Raw genomic sequence first — 19,827 nt, forward strand, 5'->3', positions numbered from 1 at the left:
CATGTTAGGATCACGTGGATAAGGAAGTGGGGAGGTGTGTACTCCCTTCCATGTTAGGATCACGTGGATAAGGAAGTGGGGAGGTATGGACTTCCATGTTTGGCTCAGCATGAGTCACTGATAAATTTTAGGGTGAACTATTTTAGGAAATTCTGTCTGACAATAACCCTGACTGTTTTGTTTTCTCTAGGAACTGTTTTATGAAGATAAACTTAGCCAGGTATGTGGGATGGTGCAGTAAATACCCACAGAGACTAAAAAGAATCCCATCAGAGACAGTCAAGGATCCCATCGGCACCCTGGCGAGAGGCTGCCAGAAAGCACTTTAACAGGAGAGCCAAACAGGATTAATTGCAGGTCTAGCCCTCCCTTTCTCTGGGCCCCAGTCTCCACCTCCCAGGATCTTCACCAGGAAACCAGCTAGTTCCTAAGTGCAAACACGAAATGACGCTTCTTTCTCCGTGTGTCCGTCCACACTGCACACACAGCTCTGTTACTTTGTTTTGTATAGTAGTGCACACAGCAACTTAAAAATTTGTTTTGTCTACATAGATATCTAAGACAATGGAAAATGTTTGAGTCTTTCTTGAATTTAAAGAAAAGATTAAAATGTTGCCAATACAAAATGGGTCAAAGACCTGAAACTTTGAAATTGCCAGAAGAAAATACCAAATCCAGGCAAGGACTTTCTGGAAGGGCTCCGTGAGTCTAATAACTAGTAGCAAACTGACAAATAGGAATTCACCAATGAACTGACATTTCCAGTTTCAGGATCGCTTGTATTTGTACTTGTATTTTTAACATCATTAAAATGAGATGCTCATCACAAATGCAGTTGAGAAGAGGGAGGGAGATGCAGAGAGGGCAATGGGAGAAAGAACAAATGATTCCTACGTGCTGAGGGGTGAGACTCCACCTTTAACCTTCACATTGGGCTCTTCTCTTTTTTACTTTTACATATTAAAAACAATATATTTTTTAAAAATGACCTTCTTACCGCCAATTGCCCCAAGCCCACACCAAGAGGCAATGGTCTGTATGAAGGAGTGGACAGGTGTGTTGTATAAGGACAGGAAAAGGATATTATTAAAATAAAATAACATAAAATAAAAGGTGACATTTCTACTCCAAAAGGAAAACTCACTACTCATGAAATTGAAAGGTTCTTTTCAAAAACCTTTCCCACCAACACTGCTAAAAAGGGGGGAGATACCCATAAATTCTTGGAAAAGGACAAAAGAGAAAAAGAATGAGAAAGACAGAAATAAAAAATAGTTCTTTGAAAGAGTGGTGGGGTGGCAGGCCAATTCTTCCTAAAATGTCACCTTAAAATTGTTAAGAATATTTTCTAACAGAGCCTCTCTGCCGGTGGAAAGAATTCCAATCAGATCAGATTAAGCCAAATTAAATGCCCGAGTTTGATAGACGGCAGACTCCTGAGTGGCTGGGAACACGGCAGGGGAAAGACAGTGGAACCTCACACGCAAACCCAAAACCAAGTTGGAGTCTGGACCAACAAAAATACCATATTTGTTCTGTAATGAAGGCTGAGCATCAGGTATACAAACAAGGTTCCTCCTATGCCTGAGACTTAAATGTGTGGATATCAGTGAGGGGAACGGCACAGTGTGGTTGGAATTTGGAAAGTGTGTGTGTGCAGATGGATGTATGAGCTGAGGGTGGAAACCGTGTGGAAGCTATGTGTGTGGTGTATGTAGGACACAGGGCGGAGGACTCCTTGGGTGCAGACTGTGTGGAGAACTGTTGGGGACCAGCCAAGACAAACACACCTTTTGCCAGGGTAGGGGCGTGGGGATTTAGAAATATAAGTAAAGAATACAAAGACATGTAAAAAATAATAATACAGAAACCATAGAATAGTATCAGGAGGGCATTCCAGTGAATACTGAAATCGTCCGTGTTTAATTTTCCACACACTTTTATACCCCAATACAGAAGGGGAAGAAGGCAAGGAAAGACTACTTTAACATGATAGAAAGGACAATTCTAACAGTTAATTGCTTTAACACTTGGAAGCATCAAGTCGTCAGCATTCTGTTGTTTAGGCAGTGAAGCTATCCTAGACCAAGCATTCCGAAGGCAGCCACTCCCCAGGTAACCTCCTAATACAAAAGAGGGAGAAATATGCTTGCATATCCTGACCATCTGTCAGGGTAGAAAGGATCTACCTGTGTGAGCCATCTTCATGTCAAAAGACCCACGTAACCACATCCTGAGGAAGGATGTGTAGCTGCAATTCTCAACCATTTTGAGCAACCATCAGACAAGGTGGCACTAGGCTCACATTTTGGGGCCTCACAGAGAACCTATGTGAAAGGCGTGTGCCATGACACGGACCATGTCTTTGGTGGAGTGTGGAGACCTTTGTGTGTGTGTGTGAAGCAGGATTTGAATGTGAAAACTCTTTGAAACTTAGTAAAGTGTGACACAAGTGTGAAGGGTGTTCTGGGTGAGTGTGAACATTGTGTAGACGCTAGACGCTGTGTGTGGTGTAGGGTATCAGCGTGGAGGGCGTCCTGGGCGACTGTGGACACTGTGTGTGATGTAAGACATCAGCGTGGAGTGTGTCCTGGGTGACTGTGGACACTGTGTGTGGTGTAGGACATCAGCATGAAGGGCGTCCTGGGCGACTGTGGACACTGTGTGTGATGTAAGACATCAGCGTGGAGTGTGTCCTGGGTGACTGTGGACACTGTGTGCGGACTCTGTGTGTGGTATAGGATATTAGCATGGAGGTCGTCCTGAGCATGGGGTATGGAGAACTGTGAGTGTGGAAGTTGTCTGTGGAGCGTGATTTGAGTGTGGAGAGCTCAGAGTGCACGCAAAATTCGGGGCTGTGCTTGTGTGCCTGCGCGGGGTGAGGCTTGTCAGCGCGGGACAGGGCCGAATGCGCGCGCGTGCCCCGCTGCCTTTGCGCGCGCCCGGCGCCGCCCTGTCAGTCCCCGGGAGCGCGCGGGGCGGCCCCTCTGCGGCAGGCGGCGGGCGGGCGAGCAGAGAGACGGAGAGGCGGGCGGTGGCGCGGCGAGGGGGACACGCAGAATGTCCTTCAAGGTGAGCGGCGCGGCCGGGGCCGGAGGACTCAGGCGGCTCTCCTGTGCGGGACGCAGCCGTCCTTCGCTCCAGTTCTGCTCACTTTCAGCTGGGGTCGGGTAAACCCGGCGGGGCGGCTGGGACTGTTGCCATGGTAACAGGCCAGGGTAGGGAAGAAGACAGAGGAGGTCAGGGCTTCCTGCAGCATCCCCAACCAGGCCCTCCAGGTCCTTCCGCACCACCTCCTCCCCACAGCACTTTATCTGCAAGGCGGAAGTGCTTTTGATCGCCAGGCTTCTGCATCCAAAGGACTTTTTGTCTTTTTTAAAGAGTTCATTCATTAAAGTCGTTCCATTTAATCCCCACACTTGAGGGTGAAAGGGGGAGCAATTGATTTGCCCTGGCTTGAAGGTTAAAAAAAAAAAAAGTCAAATGGATTGGATATTTAAACTGTGCCTCTATTAGCCAATCTTCGGGAGGGATGGTCTCTTCTTCTTCTTCTTCTTCTTCTTCTTCTTCTTCTTCTTCTTCTTCCTCCTCCTCCTCCTCCTCCTCCTCCTCCTCCTCCTCCTCCTCCTTTTCTCTTCCTTCTTCCTCCTCCTTCCTTCCTTCTTTCTTCTTTCTTCTTTTTGAGTCGATAAAGACAGAGAAGTTTTCGCAACTGTAAAGCTAATGGTCTTAAGACTGAAATGTGAGTACAACAAACTCCAAAGGCCCTACTGCCCAATCTCTTTTGATAACTCATTTGGGCAGAAGAATGGCAGGACAAGATTTGCATGTCAGAAAGCCACTAGCTACCGCTGGAGATAAGCCAGGTAGGGGGACCATCAGAACGACACTATGGTTAGCTAGTGGTTTTGGAGGTAAGGGTGGATCTGGAAGGAGTTGGGTATGTGTTATATGATCAAAATGAATTTTATGAAATTCTTAAGAATTAATAAAAATATAACTTAAACTTTTTTAAATTAAAAAATGGATTTGGGCTGGAGTGTAGGCAGGGAGAATGGAAGAAATTAGACAAATGACAAGATTTGTTTCAAGTGGCAGGATTTATTAACAGGTGTTATTCATGAGTAGGGCAAAAAGAGAAAGGTGAAATGTTTGGTTTGGAATAGCTTGAGCATGAATGGAAATCCACGCGAAAGTGCTAAGGAGACAGACACCCAGCTGCAACTTAGTGCTGAGGAGACAGACAGGCACCCAGACTGGAACTTAATGCTAAGGAGACAGACGCCCAGGACAGACACCCAGACTGTAACTTAGTGCTAAGGAGACAGACACCCAGCTGCAACTTAGTGCTGAGGAGACAGACAGACACCCAGCTGGAACTTAGTGCTGAGGAGACATACAGACACCGAGCTGTAACTTAGTGCTAAGGAGACAGACACCCAGCTGGAACTTAGCAGGTGGTGAGGAGATTTTGCAGTGAGCAGAAAGAATTACATGCTAACTGAACCCAAGAAGATCAAGATTTAAAATGAAGAATTGGGGACGTGGAAGTACTGGTAGAAATGACTTGCTCAGGCTGTGACTTCAGTGTTCAGGATGGGGGTCAAAGATGGGCAGAGTCCATCCATGGCTAACTGGCCAGGCAGTCTGGTTTCATCGAGTCTGTGGTTCACCGACTGGCCCGTCTGGTTTTGTCTCAGATAATGAAATGGAAAGCAATAGAAGAAGACATCTGACATTGACCTTTGGCCTCTGACCACACACAAGAAGCACACCTGTGTGAAAGCACACCTTGTGTGTCTTGGGGTTCAAACTCAGATCATCTAACTTGCCAGCAGACATGTACCACACATACATACAAGTTCAAAAAAAAAAAAGATGTAGAATGAACAGAATTAGAGAAGCCCAGTGAGAGAACTGAGAGAGAACAGCCAGAGATGGATAATAAAATAATAAAATAAAAACAAAACAGAAACATGGGCTACCACTCAAGCCAAGGATAGCTCGTCTTTCAGTAAAAATGAAGAGGGCCTTAGTGTTAAATACCACAGGGAAATTGAGCTCAGATGGAAAAGACCACCGAGTTTCAGAACAGAGCAGCCACTGGTGCTTGCCAAAGGCAGTTTCTAAAAGGGTTACATTCAGGAGCCAGATTACAGTAGCAAGAAAAGAGATTCTGCAAGCAGTGTTTTTGTTTTTGTTGTTGTTATGTTTTGTCTTAGGCCTTGGCTGCAGCTGGGATCCAGAGCTGACAAAGGTTTATTGCTTTATGATGGTAGAAACTTGAGCAGCCTTAAAGGATGGATGGTCAATAAGGAGATGCTCCACCTCCTTTACTGTCAGGGACGTGCAGGTCCAAACCATGTGAGATATTACTTCACCCCCACTTGGCTGACTAATTAGCAAGACAGTGAAAATGTGCCGGCAAAGAAGTGCAAAACTGGGAACCCCGTGCATCGCCAGGAGGATTTATACTTTATCTTTCCATTGCTTGTTTGTATGTACATATATGTGTGTTCCTTTTGGGGAGCAGGGTGTGAGTGCACATGAGTGCTGGTGTACATGGAAGCCTGAGATCAATGTCAAAAATATATTCACTTGCACGTCCGTCCTATCCCACGAGCTAGTCTCGCAGCTGGCTTGCGCAGGGATCACGTCCCTGAGGCTGTAGTCATGAATGGTCTTCCTCATACTCGCAGAAGAAGCACTTTAACCTCCAAGCCATCTTCCCAGCACAGGTGTGATTTCAAAAGTCTTGTCTGTCTTCAAAAACCTTAAAACATAGAATTACATGGTCCAGTGAATGCACTCCTAGATATGTGCCTGCCAGAAGTAAAAATATATCCATACAAACATGTATGCCCATTCATAGCAATGGTGTTTAAAATAGGCAAGAAACAGAACCACTCCAAATGTCCATCAGCTAAAGATACAGTTTGTATTGTAAGTTACAAACTGGGAGAATTAAATGGCAGACACTTTTTTTCTGAAATCGCGGTGCTGGTGCTGGGGCACTTGTGTCTAGTGAAGCTCTTTTCCTGGTTTGCAGCTTATCACTTGCTATCTGGTTCCTTGAAGGATGGGAAAAAAAAACTTCATGTATCTTCTCTTTTTATGTTTTAACATTTATTGGTTTTTGTGTTAGGGACACATGCATGCCCGTGGTGTTTGTGAAGAGGTCAGAGGACAGCATGCAGCTGGATTTCTCTCCTTCTACCTTGTGGGATCAAGCTCAAGTCATTGGACTTAGTGGCATCTCCTCCTGTTGAGCCATCTAGTGTAACATGATGTTTCTGTCCTGCCGGTCTCACAGCCGCCAGTCCCAAAGAAACACACAAAGGCTTATATTAATTATAAACTGTTTGGCCTATTAGCTCAGGCTCATTATTAACTAGCTCTTAACCCATAATTCTTGTCTATGTTCAGCCACATGGCTTAACACCTTTTCTCAGTAAGGCATTCTCATCTTGCTTCCCCTGCATCTGTCTGATGACTGCATCTCTGTCTTTTCTCTTCCCAGAATTCTCCTAGTCTGGTCACCTCACCTATACTTCCTGCCTGGCTACTGGCTAATCAGTATTTTAGTAAACTAATATGAGTGACAAATCTTTACAGTGTACAAGAAGATTATCCCACAGCAATCTAGCTGGCCTTCTTCCTGTTGATAAAATAAATCCTCCCTTAAGTTGTCTCTGTCAGGTATTTTGTTGCAGTAATACAAAATGTAACTATATAATACAATTATTCAAACAAATGCAACAGACCCTTGATACATGCTGCAATGTAGGAACCTTGGACACAGGGTAAGTGAAAGGAGCCATGTAGACTATGCCTCCTCTTAAATGTAATGTCTAGAATAGGAGACTCCTAAGAGACAGAAAGTAGATTAGTGGTTGTAAGGGCTAGGAGAGGGAAGGAATATTAATATGTAAATGGGTATCAACGTTTCTTTGTGGGGAGTTATGGAACGTTCTGGAATGGATAGTAGTGATGGTTATATAACCAAAACATATAAAATTGCATTTTTGAGAGGATTATATAGTATGTGAATTGTGTTTCAACACAACACAATACAAATGTGTTGAAACACAATTCACAAAAGTGGCAGTTGGGAGTGTCTTGAGTGCTTGGGAGTAGAAGGGACGATTGCAACCACACAATCTTTGCAGGAGGTAGAGGTGAAGTAACCGCGCAGTGGGCTTCCACTAGCTAGAGCAATGAGCTAGAAAATGAAGGTGACCTCCCCCTTGGGGATTAAAGGAAAAGAGAGGAAGTTGATCCTCAACTGAGACTTGGGTAAGTGGAAAGGAAGCTTCTGGGCTGAGGTAATAGCTCAGTTGGTAAAGCGCTTATCTTGCAAACATGAGGACCTGAGTTCTGTCCCCCAGCCCCGTGTGTAGCACATGCTTATAGTCCCAGATAGTTCCAGCACGGAGGAGGCAGGGACAGGTAGAGCCCTGAGGTTTGAGTGCTTGGAGTCTCTAGACCAATCTCTGTCATCAAAGAAAAAGATGGCCAGCACCTGAGGAATGTCCTCTGATCTCTGTATACATTTGCATACACATAAACACAGACGGACAGACAGACAGACACACACACACACACACTGCCTGGTTACCTGCCAGTTTTCAGTGAATAAGAAAGTATGGTTAGATGGCAGCTGATAGGTGAGGTGGGATAGAAGGTTATAAACTGGGATGGACCAGGTGCACGAGCTGGCTCCATTCCCTATGGAGGGATACCTTGCTCAGCCTTGATGCAGGGGGGAGGAGCTTGGTCCTGCCTCAACTTGATCTGCCAGACTTTGTTGACTCCCCAAGGGAGGCCTTACCCCCTCTAAGGAGTGGGGGAAGATGGGAGTGAGAGAAGGGGAGAGAGGGGGAACTGGGGTAGGTATGTAAAGTAAAAAAAAAAAATGTTTTTAATAAAGTGGGATGGAGACCCTTCTCTAGCATCTAGCCCTGATGAAGACCAATACAGAAAACCAGGTTGTATTTATGTATTTAGGAATATATATACACATATATGTCATATATATTTCAAATATATGTGTGTATATTTGACACATATGTGTATATATCATGAATTAATGAAAAAAGAGGCCATAAATTTTAAAAAGAGCAAGGAGGGATATGGGGGAGGGTTTGGAGTGAGGAAATTATTTAATTATGTTATAATCTCAGAAAAGAAAAAATTTTTGTTTGTTTTTGAGATGAGGTTTCTCTGCGTTGCCCTGACTGGACTGGAGCTCATTCTGTAGACCAGGCTAACCTTGAACTCACAGAGTTCCACCCGCCTCTGCCTCCTGAGTGCTGGGATTAAAGGTGCGCACTACCACCACTTGTCAGAAATCATTTTTTAAAGACCATTTTAAAGTGACTAGCTTGAGTCTTGAAGGAGCAGAGTCTGTGCATCTGACTGGAAGGGTGGGGGTCTAGAATCCAGATGGGTGTATCTTGTGCTGCAGTGTGAGAAGACCCGGCCTCTACCAGGAAGGGGAACTGGAACTGGGGAGGTTGGAGCAGATAGAGAAAAGAGAATTGTGTGCTAGGTAAAGAAGAAAAGTGGATTTAGCAAGGGGAAGAGTGGAGTGGAGATCAGGGGAAGGACCAGCGTCTCAGGCCAGTCGTGACTTGTGTTGGCAATGCTCCTCATCCGCCTCCCATCAGATCAAGGGTACTGAAACACACTCCGAAGCCTACAATAATTGTAGAGACTTTATTGTAAATGTCTAGGAGATTTTCATGACATGCGTCTTCTAAACTATTTATTTAGCCATGAGTAACTTACCTTTCAACGATGCTCTTTTTCTATGGTTGTTACCTGTACTCAGTGACTATGGTGGAAACAACCAGGCCTGCACATTATTTTCGCATGGGATCAATATTATAGCAAATTCAGCAGTTAATAAAATTGACAAAACAATGTGTTCTTTAATAAATTCATTGAACATTTATTAACTTTAACTTGGAGCCAGGGGTTCAGCTTTTTATTTTCAGCCCAAGTGTTTGGGTCTTCAAACCCCATGAAAAAAAAGTCAGCATTGCTGCTGCATCCATGCGAGAGTCTGCTAGGCATTATCCATCAGCTCATGCCTTTCGTGTCGAGTTGGAATCAGTGCATGTGGGCAGTGTGAATCTGAACCGCATGGACCCCTCCAAAGCTCCCTGTTATGGCTTCATTCTGCTGTTAGCTGTGACTTCACTTCACACCCGGGCTAGCACAGGGCAATCAGGCTTCCTACCAGAGCTCCACCCCAACCCTGCCAGCACCTGCTTCCCTCAGTTGGCACCTACCAACTTTCCCCCAGATCTACCCTTCCTAATTGGCAGTTCCTAATCTGTTCTGGCCAAGGAAATAGGCTTATATGCAGTGTGTGCTGTCTAGTTTTCTGGCAGCCATATAAGGGCTGGAGTCATCTGGTATGAGGGACCTCAGCTGAGAAAATGCCTCCACCAGCCTGGCCTGTGGGGCATTTTCTTAACTGATTATTGTTGTGGGAAGTCCAGTTCACTGTGAACGTAGTACGCCTGGGCAAGTGGTCCTGGGCAATATAAGTAAGCAGATGGAGCAAGCCAGTAAGTCGCCCTCCTCCTTGGCTGCTCTTCAGTTCCTGCTCCAACTCCCCTTAGCAGTGACTGTTAGCTGGAAGTAAAAGATTAATAATAAGTTTCCTCCCCAAGTTGATTTTGGTCGTGATGTTTTATCACAGCATTAGGAAGCAAACTGTGACATAGGGTAAGACTGAGAGTTTTGTTGGAGTTGTTGATGGTGGTGGCAGGTGTGTGCGTGCGCATGTGCGTGTGTGCGCGCATGCATGCAAGGCCCGTGGACTTCAGTGCACTTGGCTTTTGACTTTAACTGCTATTCCAACGCTATTCCAACCACTCAAGTCGTGGTCTTCAAGGACTGAAGTTGCTAAGAAAGAGCCTTTCTCAGTTGTGGATGTGGGAAGTTCATGATCAGAGAAAACCACTACCAGCTAATAGAAGTTTCTGGGACTTTTGCCAGGAAGACGAAGTCTCTCACTACTGAGCTTGGTGGTCATAGCTGAAACCCGCTATGCCAAGCTAGACAAGTGCAGGGGCCCATGAGCTTTGTCCAAGTCCTCAGACATAAATTACCTCATAGTGAGCTCCAGTTCACCATTCACTGGAAATCACTTGGAGAAGCCACAGGAAAATAAATGAACAAATCTGAGTTTGTTTTAACCTGGCCTATAATTCACTCATTTAAAGTAGCACCTTTTTAGTTCCTTTATTATTTACAGAGATTGATAGTGTATATGTAGTGTGGTGGGAAGTCCAGGAGGAAGGGGGAGGTGAGAGGACGGGGAGAGACAGAGAGCATCGCCTCCTTAAAGCCTGAAGGACTTGCCCAGCCCCCGCCACAACTTTTGCGGTTCTGTACATAATGTGTGCAGGGGAGATTTGGAAGTTACCATGGGTTGTGATTCCTGTAAACTCCCCACTGAAAGGAAAGTTGGGGAAACTTTCTGTCTTGGCAGGAGAGGAGATTGGAAGGGAGGGTGGGAAGGTCATTGGAGGTCCCTGCAGCCTTATTCCTTGCTGTCTACTAAGGAGTTTGTGGGCAGCAGAACAGTGTGGTGGTTCACAAAAGGAGCAGCCTGGAGCAGCAGCCTGCCTGGTGCCAGTGCCTGACTTGCCATTTCTCTTTCATCTTGTCTGAGATAGCATGTAACAGCACCTATCTGAGTCTCAGATGGCATGTAAAAGTACTAGCTGAGTCTGAGATAGCATGTAACAGTACTAGCTGAGTCTGAGATAGCATGTAACAGCACCTAGCTGAGTCTCAGATGGCATGTAACAGTACTAGCTGAGTCTGAGATAGCATGTAACAGTACTAGCTGAGTCTGAGATAGCATGTAACAGCACCTAGCTGAGTCTCAGATGGCATGTAACAGTACTAGCTGAGTCTGAGATAGCATGTAACAGTACTAGCTGAGTCTGAGATAGCATGTAACAGCACCTAGCTGAGTCTCAGATGGCATGTAACAGAACTACTGAGTCTGAGATGGCATGTAACAGTACGAGCTGAGTGTGAGATAGCATATAACAGCTCCTAGCTGAGTGTGAGATAGCATGTAACAGCTCCTAGCTGAGTGTTAGATAGCATGATAACAGCTCCTAGCTGAGTGTGAGATAGCATGTAACAGCACCTAGCTGAGGACTGAATGATGTCTAAGCAGACATGCCATGTGGCATGGAGTGTGAACTCCATAAGGTTAGCTCAAGATGCCCGGCCTCCACTCAGTGTGTGGCCACACTGCCAGAGGGGCATATGCCCATTTCTTTGCTAGACATTTCTATCTAGGTGCCCCCATATGCAGCAGAACTTAGCATGTTCGGAGTTGATCTCATTGTGGTGGCGCACACCTCTAATCCCAGCACTCGGGAGGCAAAGGCAGGCGGATCTCTGTGAGTTCGTGGCCAGCCTGGTCTACAGAGTTCCAGGACAGCCAGTTACTCCTGTCCCTGTTCCTACAGCGGTCTATGGCTCTAGCATCTATATCGCTTGCCTCCTATGCACCAGTGTCATGTTCCATGACAGTCACTGGACTTTTCTCGTGTGCAAAACTGATATTTCTCATCTTCAAACACTTCCTCGGCTCCCCAGGATAAAGTCCAAATTCATGGATCTGCTCTGACCTGGATCACTGGTCCCCTGACCCCCATAATCCCATTCCTTTTTGCTCCCTCATGGCCTCTACGTTGCACTTTTTTTTTTTTTTTTTTTTTTGGTTTTTTGAGACAGGGTTTCTCTGTGGCTTTGGAGCCTATCCTGGAACTAGCTCTGTAGACCAGGCTGGTCTCGAACTCACAGAGATCCGCCTTCCTCTGCCTCCCGAGTGCTGGGATTAAAGGCCTGCGCCACCATCGCCCGGCCTTACGTTGCACTTTTGAGGGTGATGCTGGGGTAGGCCTCAGGCAACGGTGAGCATTGTCTGCTTCCTGTTCTCACCATTAGCAGCCACACTCCTGCGCTGATCTTCAGAACTCAGGCCTGTTGACATGGGTTATCCTGTGAGGCTATAAAGCCTTTGTAGGCAGAGATCAAAGCTAACCTGTATTTCTAACTCATGACCCTGTTCCTAACACATGCTAGGGACCATGTATACGTATTGCTTGGGCAAATACATCAAACTCTGCTTATGCATTTGTAGATAGGACTTCTCAGTCAGATAAAGTGCATGCTTGTGTGTTGTCTCGTCTAGTCCTCCAACACAGAACAGAGGTGCTGTTATCCCTCCCATCTTACTGGGGTCAGGAGGACATAAGGAACTCACTTAAGGTAAAAAGAGGAGCAGATTTGAACCCGACTCTCTCTTACCCCAGATCAACCGTTCTGTCCGACCTTCCTCCACCTCTCAGAAAGCCAAAGCCTGGAGGGAGAATGAAATAGTTACCGCTTTTTACTAAACTCGTTGCCTATCACCTTAAAAACTCATCTGTCCAGCCCAACCAGAGAGGAACTTCTAAAATCTTCCTAAGAAGAAAAGAGGCCCTGGCTCCAAAGCTTGTTCTGACAGTAGACACTTGCTGTTTGCAGACATTTTTCCAGGTGTTTGAAGTTCAACTGAAATAGCAAAGTCAGTGTTTGTGGTGGTGCACGCCTTTAATCCCAGCACTCAGGAGGCAGAAGCAGGCAGAGCTCTGTGAGTTTGAGGCCAGCCTGTTCTACAGAGCTACTTGGAGGACAGCCAAGACTACACAGAGAAACCCTATCTCAAAAAATCTAAAACAAAAAGAAAGGAAGGAAGGAAGGAAGGAAGGAAGGAAGGAAGGAAAGAAAGAAAGAAAGGAAAGGAAAGGAAAGGAAAGGAAAGGAAAGGAAAGGAAAGGAAAGGACAAGCGAAGTCACTGAATCAAATGTTATCCCACCCCTGTCTTAGTTACGGGTTGAGTTGCTGTGAAGAGGCACCGTGACCACAGCAATGTTCATAAAGTAAAACATTTAGTTGGGTGGCTTATAGTTTCGGAGGCTCAGTCCATTATCATCATGGCAGAACATGGTGGCATGCCGGCAGACATGGCACTGGAGAAGAAGCTGAGAGTTAATACATCTTGATCCACAGGCAACCGGGAAGTGAACTGTCTCACCGGGTGTAGCTTGAGCATAGGAGACCTCAATGCCTGCCTCTACTGTGACACACTTCCTCCAACAAGGCCACATCTCCTAACAGTGCCACTCCCTTTGGGGTATTTTCTTTCACACTATCACACCCCATCCCACCCCACCCTATTCTCATTTTAGGAAAAGCCTACAGAGCTACTCCATGCTAACACTGAAGCAGCCCCTCAGCTCATTCTCCTAGACTTCATCCTGGCCTCATGCGATCTCTATTAGAAGGCAATATCTCATGATCTATTATTCACATCAATCCCCCTTGCCATGGCTTCACTGGGGCACTAGTAACTAGCAAGTTAGACAAGCCCTGGGCAGATGTGGGAGGCTCTAGTGTGAGCACCTTGGACACAGGTTTGCTTGAAAACTCAAGAGAGTCAAGTTTATACCTTCAGGGAAATAAATGGTTGCCCTTGATATGTCACGCCAGGAAACTATTCAACCATGTTTGGGGCCTGTTTCTCACTCTGCAGCCTGCCGCCCTCGGGTTTGCACAGCAACACTACTGAGCTCTGCTGAAGGGCTTCGGAAACGAACCACTTGCACCAGCGAGCGTTCTCATCATCCCGAACACTGCACGCCCACTGTCCCTGGCTTTCCTGAGTAGCCAAGGTTAATGCCACTGTCACTTTAACTCAGGGAAGCACTGTATTTAATACAATTTGGTCCTCATGCCTTTATTCAAGACCCATTTCCCTCAAGAAGTTACCACAGGAATTTATAAACCTTTCATGTTCTGTTTTTCTATACATACATGCTTATGACAGTTCCTAAACTAGACACAGTAAAGATTAATGGCAAAATTAATAAGGTAGGAAAATTATAACGAAATACTGTAATATAATCCCCATGTCACCACTTTGGTCTTTGGGGCTGTGGCCAAGTAACGTAAGAGTTACCTGGACACAAGCACAGGGGGTATCGTCACTGAGGTGGCTAAGTGAACAGAGGGTGCATGGCACATACAGTGTGAATCCATTGTGCACAGGAGGGAGTCCATCCCGGGCAGGAAAGAGAGTGCAAGGTTTCGTCACACTACTCAAAACAGTACTCAGTTTAACACTCACATATTGCTCATTTCTGGAACATGCCAGAGTTGACTGTAGGAGCTATAGCTGCATCCACAGCCAAGAGGGGCTGCCACGTGATTGCCATCCTCCACTCTATAATAGATGTCTGAGAGATGGTCTTAGAGGGTCCATGAGGGGAACAGAACGTGCATGTAAAAACTAAGATACCTGGTGTCGCCGGTCAGAATAATCCTAGGAGACCACCATGGTATATACAGCTTGTCGTTCACTAAAATGTTATTGGGCATGCGACTGTATTTAAAAGACGTTTGAAAATAGGCCTCTCAGTCAGAGAGATGATAATGTGAATACTGTAAAATGTCCTGAGAGTAGCAGCATCCTGTGATAGTACTAATATTAGGAATTTAAGTTTCCCTCTAACTTTCATAAAGGAAAGCATCTGGAGAAATGAGCATTTATCACCATAAATGTTGGTGTTGCATGTGTTTACCCCACACTGAACACAGAGAACAGACCAAAGAAACAGTTCTTCAAGTCTGGCTTGGTGAGTCAGTGAGCTGTTGGGTTTACTGTCAAGACCATGAGTGACTGACAAGCCTACCCCAGCATGGGTGACGACCCCAGAAAGCTGCCTCCCGCTTGGCGCTCCTAGCACAAGTGGCATGGGCTCCGCTGGCTAGAGAGCTTTCTCTGGTCAGCAATTGTTATCGCTTATACCCTCGGGGAGGAAGCCATGTGAATCTTGTAAGTTTTAGGGGCTTCCTGAGCCCTTCAAATTTTGTTTTTACTTCTTGAGACTTCTGAGTTTCCTTCCAAGAAGGAGTGTTTCAGTTCAGAAAAAAAAAAAAATAGAACCCAATTTTTAGGCAATAAGTCTACCCTCCGCAGCCTCTTTCTTTCCTCCCCTCTATCTCTCTGTCTCTGTCTCTCTCCCTCCCTCCCTCTCTCTGCCTCTCTCTACCTCCCTCCCTCTCTTCCTCCCCCACCCATAAACTTCAGGGCAAATATTTTGATCTATATCTAAAGCAAAAGGTAACAATGATTCCCAGGACCAAGGCATTTTTGTGTGGCAGTCTGGACCTCAGAACTCTCCCATCCCCAGCAATTCTTCTTCTCAAGGATTCTTCTCTACAAATCCACCCCAGTGTGTCTTAGCACAGGAAGTTAAACCGGCTTGTTTCTACCCTACCTTTTAGAGGCTTTATTTCCAGTCCCTCTTCTTCCACATGTATGGCCCAACTTTAATTTAGCCACTTCAAAATACCCCAGCAATGGAGTGAGGAAGAACACAAAACAGCATTCTTTGCCCAAAGTCCCTAGTTCTCACCCAAAACTTCTGGTAAGTTCCAGGTGAAGAAAAACTTTTGGGTGAAGGGGAAGTGAGTTGCCTATCCCAATAGCTGGAATCGGCTCAACAATGTTGAAGAAACAGAAAAGGTACCACTGAACTCCTTTGAAGGGTCAGGAGAGAGAGAGAAATTCTGCTTCACTTGCAAGGAAGGGGTTACACGGCATGCTTCAGAGAGGAAATGGCGTCTGGGCAGAACCTTGTCCTTCTAAGACGGGGAAAATCCATTTCAAGTTAAAAGGAAACTGTGAACAAAGACCCAACAGAGGCAGGAAGTCAAGGCTTTGATGGGAGGTGAGGCACTGACTGTGGTCCGTGGGAGCCCTGCTCTAGGGACAGCCTGGGGCCAGAGGCTGTAAATGAAACACTGGAATTCTACAAACTGGAGGGCGTTCTTGCAGTGGTCACACCTCATCGGGAAACTCTCCCTTTGCGAAGGTGTTGTCTGTGTGCACAGAAGCAGCCATGATCGTGGACATCTACCTTAAGACCCTGTTTGTTTCCACTCTTGCAGAAGGAAACCCCGCTTGCCAACGCTGCATTCTGGGCAGCGAGGAGGGGAAACCTGGCCCTGCTGAAGCTGCTGTTAAACAGTGGTCGTGTGGATGTGGACTGCAGAGACAGTGTACGGAAGGACGTGGTATCTGCATGCCAGAGCACGCCTGTGCACGCATGCATGTGCTTCCTTCACATGCTCATACTTGTTCTTGTCTTTGCTTGCTTTATTCTTTCCCAAGAATCCCAAGGGGCAGTGGTGTGCCCAGAAGCATGCTGAGCAAGTCAGAAAGCAGTGGTTACCCACACAGAAAAGAAGGTCTCCAGCATAGGTGGGAAGGAGACTGGCAAGTTCCAAGAATAAAGGGCTGTTTAGTAAACAACTGTTAGAAAGGAGGGCGGGAGAGAGGGAGGGAGAGAGGGAGGGAGGGAGGGAGGGAGGGAGGGAGGGAGGGGAGAGGGAGGGAAGGAGGGAGAGGAGAGGGAGGGAAGGAGGGTAATCTAGAGCACGTGTAGGCTGCCGTGATTGCTGTGATTTTCATACATGGATGCAAAGCCCGAGAAACTGAAGCCTTCATAGCTCCCGTCCTTTCCCTTTGGAAAAATGAGAGCTCCTACCACTGGCAGGTCCCCTTCCAGCCAGAAGCTATCAATTTTCTGTTTAGCAAGACTTTTCCACATCCTCGGGCACAAGGAGAGCCTCAAATAAGGAGATGGTTTTGTGGTTTCAACCAAAATGTTTCCAAAGGAGCCTTATGTCTTCCTTGAGCCGGGCTCTGCGATTTTCAACTAGGATGCACAAATTTGCTGAGTGAAAACCCCCAGCAGCCCCAGGAAGAAATGGCAAGATTGGCCCTAGTGTGTTCACTGGGTCACTAGGAACATCCTGATCCATTCTGTACCTTTTTCTGGATGGTTCTGGGCCTGGAATCTGAGTCATAAGAAATGCCCCAGCATGAAAGCATCTTCTAGAAGCAGAAGGTGGAGGAGAGTTGGAGGGGCCAGAGGGCGCCCGTTCAGCCTGGCACTGGTGCTCACACTGGTGGAGGAGCCTTCATGTTACCTTTGTACCTCCAAGCCTGGCCAGTCACAGCACCTGCTGTCACTCAGTCCCAGAACTACACAGCCAGACCCCTTCTTTATGTATAGTCTCTTGTTAAATCTCCCCTCTGATTGCCCCAATCTGAATATGCCATTTGCTCTTTGTCAGAACCCAGGCTTAAAGGGGACCCTGGGGACCTGGGAACTGCCATCCTGGTCTTCCTTTGGTCTCTATGGACAAGTTCCTGCCCCATACTGATCATCACGAAGGGGTAGGAACCAGATGCCACCTGTGACCTTTGTCTCTGACCATTTTGGTGCCTACTCCCCCTTTTTTTCCTTAAGTCATCCCACTTCACACACTGTGACATCCTCCGAGTTCCAGCTTTTGAAGGTCACTCTGCTGGACCTCACAGACCCACCTTTTCTAGTACCCTGAGTTACCTGTGCTACCACCCTTCCCACAGGGCTTATGCTGTGTCTATCTGTCCAGCAGCTGTTTTGACAAGATTTTTGCTCCCACCAATAGACTAATAAATAAGTATGCTTATCCATTGCTCCTCTGGAGGGATCGCTCAGCAGGTGGGCGTGCTGGCCACTAGCCTGGTGGACTGGGTTGGAGTCAGGAACTCATAGACAGGCGGAAGGAGAGAACGGACTCCACTGAGTTGTCATCTGACCTCCCCAGGTGTGCTGTAGTGTGCACCCCTCCCTTAACACGTGCACATCATACAGATACAGTAATAAAGCCGGGCGGTGGTGGCGCACGCCTTTAATCCCAGCACTCGGGAGGCAGAGGCAGGCGGATCTCTGTGAGTTCGAGACCAGCCTGGTCTACAAGAGCTAGTTCCAGGAGAGGCTCCAAAGCCACAGAGAAACCCTGTCTCGAAAAACCAAAAAAAAAAACAAAAAAAAAACAAAAAAAAAACAGATACAGTAATAATAAAAGAAATAACATTTAAAAATAAATTTAGTAGTTACTTACCAGGAGCTTTCCGGAAATCTTAGGAGGTGTCTGCTTCACACATCTAAATGACGGTGGTCTCAGGCATCTCGCTGTTCCTGAGGGCGGTCAGAGGTATGAAGGGACAAGGAGATGTGTGGACACAGTGAAGGACTTCGCTCCCCTTGGAATGTCCTCGCTGGATGTCTGCCTCTTGCGCGTGGCACCATGGAATCTGGATTCTAGGACTGTCACTGATTGTGATGACTGATCTCTAGGCTGCCACTTCCCACTTACACCACCTAAGAAACCCGCAGGGAACTTTCGGATGCAGAGTGCCCCGAGGGGACTTTCTGGGGAATTGTTCTCAATCCAAGCAGCATTTTCAGACTTTTGCAAAGATGTAGAGAACAAACATTGAGTCTCTAGACCACATACTGCATGTCCAAAGCTTTGATTTGCTGACACTGTTCACCTGGGTTTCCTGGGTTTTTGTTTTAATTTTCTGAAACAGAGTCTCAGTGCACAGCCAAAGCTACCCTGATACTTGTTGGACTCGCTGGCTGGCTCCATCTCTTGGCCCCATCTCTTACTTCATTGAAACAGGTTTATACTGCCATGCCTGGGGTCCTAACCTAACCCCACTTTATACTGCCATGCCTGGGGGTCCTAAACCCATCTTTGCTAATTTTTTTTGCTTTGTTCATCTATTTAATAATATTGATGTGAATTACAAGATTCTTGCAATTTTTTTAGATATATCAATGTATGTATTTCACTATTTTTTGTTTTGAGTCTTACTACTTTTATATACATTTATATATGCTTTGTTCAAAACCGGTTTGTTTTAAAATATATTTTTAACTTCAATCAATAAAATGAAATGCTCTTAATATTCTGGGAATCAAAAATTTGTCAAGCTAAGGGTTTTAAATGAAAGGGAAGTTACTGTGTGTTTACTAGGATACCTTTTATACTCTCTCTCTAGTGAATCAATTGACCATAGTATAGAACTGAAATGTAATCAATCTATTAAGGTATATTTTTCTATTTATTGTATTTATCTTTTCTTTCAAATGGATTAGCCTAAGTTTTTTTCCTTTCTCTTATATAGATTAACTTTTTTTTAAGGCTATTTCCCCTTTTAAAATTTTTCTTTAAATTGCATGCATGTATATCTGTGTGCATTTATGTTGTCACATGAATGCATTCTTAACCCCTGCACCTCTCCAGCCTCTGGAAGCATGGCCCTTCTGCACTGGCAGTATGCCTTCTTAACCCCTGCGCTTGATACTTTCTTCTGCTTCTTCATTTTGAAAGCAGTGTGATTTGTGAGATATATAGATATAGATATAGATATATCCTTATATCTCATGTAGAAGGATGTATTTAAAGTGTGTTTAAACAAATTGTCTTTAAACCAAGAGTCCACTTGAGGTGCTGTAATAAATTACCTGAGCCTGGGTAGTTTATAAACAACAGAAATTATTGTTTACAGTCATGTTGGCTGGGAAATCAAGACCCAGGTGCTAGCAGATTTGGTGTCTGCTAAGAGTCCTGTCTATAGAACAAGGCAGGAAGCCCCCCCCCCCCCAGCACTAATCCACCTGGGGGCAAGTCCCTCCTGTCTTAATCACTTCCTAAAAGGCCTGCCTTTTAAAGCCACAGCAATGGGAATTAGATTTCATCATGAATTTTGGAGAACACATTCATTCCACAGCACCAAGAATTTGCCTATTTCTCATCTAAATGAAAGTTGTCCACATTCAGGAAGAAGTTAGGGATAGAAAGATTGTCACTCCAGTCAGGACGACTCCAGGGGA

The 19,827-nt window shown here is 45.8% G+C and overlaps 1 protein-coding gene across 2 annotated transcripts in view; it reads left to right on the plus strand.

Moving 5' to 3' along the window:
• Nucleotides 1–2,978: 2,978 nt before the first annotated feature.
• Ankrd29 (ankyrin repeat domain 29) overlaps nt 2,979–19,827 on the plus strand; it is a 51,956-nt gene continuing 35,107 nt past the window's right edge. For both annotated transcript variants that reach the window (XM_041660128.1, XM_041660129.1), the window contains exons 1-2: nt 2,979–3,072; nt 16,040–16,150. In XM_041660128.1, the coding sequence (XP_041516062.1) occupies nt 3,061–3,072; nt 16,040–16,150 (123 nt within the window). In that variant the 5' untranslated portion in view covers nt 2,979–3,060. The remainder of the gene's footprint in view (nt 3,073–16,039; nt 16,151–19,827) is intronic.

Source organism: Microtus oregoni, unplaced genomic scaffold (assembly GCF_018167655.1).
Source record: "Microtus oregoni isolate MIOR12 unplaced genomic scaffold, Mior012 000011F_ref0000422, whole genome shotgun sequence".
Taxonomy (NCBI): domain Eukaryota; kingdom Metazoa; phylum Chordata; class Mammalia; order Rodentia; family Cricetidae; genus Microtus; species Microtus oregoni.